Here is a 6,908-nt window from a genome sequence, read left to right as displayed (position 1 = left end):
CTGAACCCGATGTGAAGGTACAAGCATGCAGCAGTGTCATTTGACGATATGGAAAAGGTAGAGATCTATTCTCAGCATGACAAAACCCACTGAATGAGATTTCGAAAACGTTTATTCAAATCAGTATTATCAAGTACAATTAAATAAAAGCATGTGTTAGAGTTACATTGTGTCAAGGTCAGGCCACTCCCAAGACTTTTGCAGTCAAGTTCTTACCAATTGGTTAATATATAACCATTACTAGTAAAATGTGTATTCACTGTTCCAGGCCTTATTATAAATTTCCAAGACATTTCCAGGTTGTCCAGGAGTGTGCGGACAATGCTGATTAAACAAAAATACATTAATTAAAAGCTATTCTGTGCTTAAGAATGATAAAAGGATATTATTATTATTATTATAAGGATAGACAAAATATCATTTACAATCTAAATACAACAAAAATATTTATCTTTCTGCTCATAATTTGATACCCCAAAGCAAAATACATTCAATATGTTACAATGTTTTATACGTATAAATCCTTTAATTCAGTTTATACACAAAAGAGCTTACAAAGCAACTACCCAGTCATTAAAAACCAGTAGGTATCCTTTAGAGAGGCCACTCTCAGAGACACAGAAGGATGTTGTTGAGATGGACTGAGAGGTCAGCGCACTGTTTTGTGAATGTCCAAATTGAAGGTCCCGTGCCAGGATGCCAGCTTCCACAGCGGAAGCTCTCACAAGCCGATGACACCTTTATGCTTCTTTGTATAGTCAGTTATGGGAATCTGTACACCCCATGCATTAGACCCCCACTTGCCCCCCCCACCGGGTCACATAGTGCACATCAAAGAGCAGACATAGTGGAAGAGCTGGTCACACTAGTGGGCTAGACTTTACCACTCAGTATACACACTGTATAGTCTTTTAGTATCCATAGATGTCATTGTCCACCCATCCGGCCTCTACCACCGAGGAGCTCCGGCACGTCTCGTAGATGTCATTTGTGACAAAACCGCACTGCGTGGGGCGGCTCGGGACGTTCTCGTAGTCCTCAAACTTACTGATTGTGGACGTCACACTAAATGTTCTGTTAATTTCAGAGCTCATGTACTCCAGATGATCTCCAGAGTGGTTGGATTTATTGGTGTGTTTATAATCATTCGGACTTTTCAGAGCTACTGGACGCACCCACTGTCCTGGCACAGCATAGATTTCATTCTGTTCTTTCCTCCTGCAAAGACAAAGTCAAGAGAATATTGTACGGCAGGCTGACAGACCAAATAGTTCACAGAGAATAACAAATTAAGGAATGATAAAAATGTTTGCAGTGCTTTACACACCTCCTCGACATGACTCTGAAACAGAAAACCCCTGACACCACCAATATCAACAGCAGCATTACAGGCAGAGTGGCGAGGAGGATGTAGTAAATATTAGTGTCATCTGAAATAGAAATTAACACAAAGTCCATAATTACTAAAAAAAAAAAAAAAAAAAAAAAAAATATATATATATATATATAAATATATATATATATATATATATATATATATACAGAAGATAATCACACATATACAAATAGATGGATAGATTCAACCAATATTCAATTGACCATTATTTTCACAAAAAAAAAAAAAAAATTAAATACCTGATGACTCAGAGAGTTCAGTTTTTATCCTGTCATTGTCCACTGTAATAGGCAGCTGCTTTGGAACCAGAGTCAGCTCATCAGTACCTAAAAACAAGAATCGCTGTGAATGATGAATAATCATTTATGGTGTTTGGCCTTGATGATGGACCTAGTATGGGTTTTTGAGCTTGACTGCTGTGAGCAACAGTATAATTCCACTTCCACCACTAGAGGACATAATGAGCATTATTATTTGTGTTTCTAAACTAATAAATCACCCCAAAATTAAAATTCTGTCCTTATTTACACATCCTCTTGCCCTTTTAAACCTATTTACTTTTATTTCCTCCTCAGAGCATCAAAGAATTTTAGCAGAAGTATATTGTTTTTCCATATAATTACATGTCTACTGATTTTCATTTTAACATCTCTATTTAGCTTTAGTTTTACAGTATATCAGTTTTATTTTTAGTCAGTTTAAGTACTTAAATTTATTTATCTGATTTTACAGAGGCTGCATTTCTAATTGTTCTTTAAGTTTTTCATCTTATATTTATTCTATTTTAACTTTTACTATCAATTACTAAAAAGCATTTTAAATAGTTTTAGTTAATGATAATAACACTGGTTAATTCTAAGATCATTTACACTTTTTGGGGAACTATCCTTTTAATCTTGAATTTATGTGGGCTATAATTTTGTTTAATCTGTAATTAAAGATACTATAAAAATGGCAGGTAGGTACTATAAAAAAGAAAAGAAAAAAGTAGCAAACGCAGCAGATAAAGTTGAAGGATTTGTACCTGTGAGTGTAGTGATATTTCCTGCTGGAGTGGGGACAGGATGCTTCTCTAAACACATACAGGAGGCGGCACAGTTTACATTTGAAGTCCTCTTATATAATATGTTTACACTAAAGATGCTTGTCTCAGATTTGTTGCCTATCAAATATCTAAATGTGACAGCTCAGATTTACATAAGCAAATGCCTACCGTCCGAGTACTTGCAGATGAAATTATTCTTGGAATTGCAGTTGTAGTCTGTCCACTTGAACAGGTTGTGCTCCTTCTGGCCAGCAGAAGATGAGGGCCTGTAGAATAACGCCACACACTGATCAAGGCCACACGAGGGCTCTGTCACCAGCCAGTTCCTGGAAGCACAACAGACTCACTGAAAATTCTGTACCACATTTACTACTAAGTGATAGTTCACCAAAAAATAAAATTCTGTCATTATTTACTTACCTTCATGATTCAGAAGTCTTAGAATATAGAATACATTAATTAAAAAAAGAATACTATTTATTTACTATTCTAGTATTTACAGTAGTTTTTATTTATTTATTTCCAATTAGCTTTTATTTTTACATTGTCAGCTTTGATTTTCATTTTAGTTTAAGTTTTGGTAATTATGTTGTGCTTTTGTCATTTAAATAGTTCTATTCTATACACATTCAAATTTTAGTATTTTGCTTTCAGTGAAAGAACAGATGACCAAAAATTCTGTCATCATTCACTCACCATAATGAGTAGTTTATGTTATTTTTATTATTCTTCATTAATAAAATAAAGAATTATATTCATATACTATTACAGTATTTATTTTTTCAAATAGCTTTTATTTTTACATTTACAGCTTTCATTTTAAGTTTGAGCAATTTTTGTGTTTTTCAGTTACTTGCCAATGTGATATTTCTTATATATATATATATATATATATATATATATATATATATATATATATATATATATATATATATATATATATATATATATATATATATATAGCCTATTTTTTATTATATTGTATTTTATATCAGTTTTATTACAATTACCAAAAACTATTTTGGTAGTATGGAGTTTTATCAATTAACAATAGCAACAACACTGGTATGCAGACCACTTTTATGAAGTTTTTGTATCTGTTTTGTAAAGAAAATGAATCACGAGGATGAGGAAATAATGGAAAAAAATTAATTTTCATTCAATCTGTTGTCAGAATATTTCAGGATGTTATTATTGCGAATATCATACCTGAACTTTGCCTGACTGTAATCCAACCAGTAATATTGTGATGAACAATCAGCATTATATTGAGGGCTTCTTCGTAGCCCAATCCAGAAGTCTCCATCAGAAGCCCTGAACTCCTGAACAAATCTCTCCACCAGACGCTGCTCATTCTCAGTCTCAATGCTGAGCAGCTCTCCATCTTCCTCCCTGCATTTCTGTCTGGCTGCCTCAAAGCTTGCTCTGAGCCCGATGTCCTGGAAGCTTGTGATCTTATAGCAGGGCTTCTCTGTCCCTCTCCGGCATATCCTGTGATCTGGAAACCACATCACCAAAAAGCACTGAAGTTAGTGTTGAGCCTAGAGTACTATTATGGAAATATAGTAAGAACCGTTATAGGAAAGTTGGCACAGGGACATATACGAGCAAACAGAGGAAGAAACCAGCAAAACTTTCACAAACTATCAGGCGGAAAATCCTCTCAAGCTAAGTCATGTGTGCGACAGCCAGCAGCCATATCCTCCCTGACTAAAAAAAAAAAACAGCTGTGACCTAAAAATAAAAACCGAAAACTGTACATAAACACAGCGCGGTACATAAAGAGAACTCTGTGGTTAAAGGTTTGTTGCATCACCAGACGCGTATATTCGTTTATGGTTCTGCAACACAAAGGCTTCAGAAATCTTTATTTTAAAAGACTGCACAGTCTCTTACCCGAAGCTATCGTATTATTTGACTATTACTGTTAAATATTGTGCATTTAAGAAGCATACACAATCTAACGGAGTAAGATAATTTGAATATCACCGTGTATGAACCGACATTTTACATATTATAAGCACAAACTCACCACCGAACGCGCTTGATGTGCAGCAGGGATGGAAACAAACTGCCAAAACAGCTGCGATCAGTTTCACGAACTCCATCTCTACATAGTTTCACTGGGTGTGCGATTGCAACGGTACGACTGTTTCTAGATCCTAGCAAAACGTCCCGCTGTCAGAAGGAACAAACGCAGGCAAGTTTTCGCTCTGGCTCAAGAAAGGCTCCTCGAGTCTCCGAGTGAAAGCGCCTGCTAAAGCAGAAAGTGTGGTGGCTCCCACTCATTACGTGTGAATTCTAAAAGTTTTCCTTAGTACTTTTCCAGCAATGCATTTTTTTTTGTACTTGTTTGCTATGTTAAATAAATCTAAATTAGTTATTACATTTACTAATTTAAGTAGGCAAATTAGTAAATTAGTATACATAAAAATTTTATAAAAGATTATATAAATGCATTTATGTGTGTTTACTTATTATTATTATTATTTTTTTTTTTACATATAACTTTGGAAACCAGTGTGCGATTTTCATCTAAAGGAATAGTAAACCCAGAAAAAGAAATTTGCTAACAGTTTACTAACCCTCAGGCCATCCAAAATTATTTGGGTTTGTTTATTGGAATGGGTTTGGAGAAATGTAGCATTACATCACTTGCTCACCAATGGATCCTCTGCAGTGAATGGGTGCCGTCAGAATGAGAGTCCAAACAGGTGATAAAAACATCCCAATAATCCACAAGTAATCCACAGGACTCCAGTATATCAATTCATGCCTTGTTGTGAAGTGAAAAGATGCATGTTTGAATAATAATAATAATAATAAATAACTTTTAAAAAGAAACTTTCAAATATAGTTTATCTTATATATATATATATATATATATATATATATATATATATATATATATATATATATATATATATATATATATATATATATATATATATATATATATTAGCTGGAAGCAAAAGTTTTACATAAAAAGGCTTAATGATGGATGTTTATTACAAACAAGCAGCTTTTCACTTCACACGTTATTAATTCATGGACTATAGTTGGTTGAGTTACTTGTGAATTATCGTAATGTTTTTGTTTGGACTCTCAGTCTGATGGCACACATTCACTGCAGAGGTGTGATGCTAAATTTCTCCAATCTGTTCAGATGAAGAAAACCAGAGGGCGAGTACATTTTCAGCGAATTTTTATTTTGGGGTGAAATTTACTGTTAAATAATCTTTAAATCTTGAATTTGTTGTTTTATTTTGCAGAGTTGATATGTGTTAATATTTATGTTGTTAAATATGTTGCAATCATAATGCACATCATCTTTTAGCAAAGTTTTGTGCTTTTCCTGTATCACTAACACATTACTGTGTAAGCATCAAAAACTGTGTAATCACTGTGGTTTACAGTTCATATAAAATCTGTTCAGAGAAATGTAATGCAAAGGGACCAATTTTGTTTGGCTCACTAGCAAACTGGCAGAGGAAATAAGATTACTTTTTATGAGGTTGACTGGTCTGTGCAAGTCAAAGGAGCTCAGTCACTGCTGTTGACCCTGCCAGCTCACAGCCAGACACACACTATCCTCACAAATAGGAAGCCAGTCAGGAAAGGAAGCACACAGTTTTTCAACAGCCTGTTTCCTCTTCATCTTTGTGGTTTGTTTTTTGTTCTTTTTTATTTCCAGACATTTTCCCCATGACCCGACAAAGAAAATAAATTCATTAAACAGCTTAAGCTGGGAAATATAAACTATTAAAACCTTGCTGGTGTTCTTGACACTTAAAAGAGGCCCATTTTAAACATGGGTTACATTATTGGAAGAGTCAACCACCTACTGTGTTACTGTGTGATCACATATGCAGTGAAATCTTTGTAAGGTATAATGAACAGATCCTGCAGATTTCATGAGGTTTTGGAGAAATAAGGGTGAGGCCATCAGGCCAGTGGCATTGCATGTGTAGTTTGTTTGTGCTGATCTCTGGCGGGCTGCCCAGACTCATTGCCCCTCCTCACTGCATGCAGTCTGTCATGTCCCTTTTATTAGGAACAAGTCACTTCTTTTAAGAACCACTGTATTGAAACCTTTTGAAAAACAGCACAATTGTGAGGGTTTTTTCATTGTTCTGTTTACATCATTACATATGTATTTACATTTACATTGTTCTAGCTTTTACACAAAAGAAAACATTTTGTGGCCAAAAAAAATAAATAATAATAATAATTATAATATTTAAAAAAGTCACACATGTTGTGGAACTGTCTTGAATGTGTGTTGAAGACTGACAAGAAATTAACCATTATTTCATCAAAAATATCTTGATTTTTGTTCCAGTGGTTAGAGCATCATTAGAGTGAGTATCTTATGACAGCATTAAAATTAAAATTATTAATTATTCCTATTTTTTCTCGGCCACAGCAGAATCGTAGCATGTCTTCAAGCAACATACTTGTCGTTTT

At 34.3% G+C, this 6,908-nt stretch overlaps 1 protein-coding gene across 1 annotated transcript; it reads right to left on the bottom strand.

Moving 5' to 3' along the window:
* Nucleotides 1-94: 94 nt before the first annotated feature.
* laynb (layilin b) lies at nucleotides 95-4,727 on the bottom strand. Its single transcript, XM_052575429.1, has 7 exons — nucleotides 4,474-4,727; nucleotides 3,651-3,939; nucleotides 2,610-2,767; nucleotides 2,421-2,468; nucleotides 1,636-1,722; nucleotides 1,328-1,430; nucleotides 95-1,218 (listed from the first exon to the last, which is right to left on the bottom strand). The coding sequence occupies exons 1-7, from the start codon at nucleotides 4,547-4,549 to the stop codon at nucleotides 912-914; spliced, it is 1,068 nt and encodes a 355-aa protein (XP_052431389.1). The 5' UTR covers nucleotides 4,550-4,727; the 3' UTR covers nucleotides 95-911.
* Nucleotides 4,728-6,908: the final 2,181 nt, after the last annotated feature.

Source organism: Carassius gibelio, chromosome B15 (genome assembly GCF_023724105.1).
Source record: "Carassius gibelio isolate Cgi1373 ecotype wild population from Czech Republic chromosome B15, carGib1.2-hapl.c, whole genome shotgun sequence".
NCBI classification, from domain to species: domain Eukaryota; kingdom Metazoa; phylum Chordata; class Actinopteri; order Cypriniformes; family Cyprinidae; genus Carassius; species Carassius gibelio.
This window is presented reverse-complemented; position numbering and strand designations above follow the sequence as displayed.

Coding starts and splice junctions, on each gene's coding strand:
- laynb (XM_052575429.1), bottom strand. CDS start 4,549: ATGGAGTTCGTGAAACTGATCGCAGCTGTTTTGGCAGTTTGTTTCCAT. Junction 3,940..4,473: donor CACATCAAGCGCGTTCGGTG/GTGAGTTTGTGC, acceptor TGTGGTTTCCAG/ATCACAGGATATGCCGGAGA. Junction 2,768..3,650: donor TACAGTCAGGCAAAGTTCAG/GTATGATATTCG, acceptor TTGTGCTTCCAG/GAACTGGCTGGTGACAGAGC.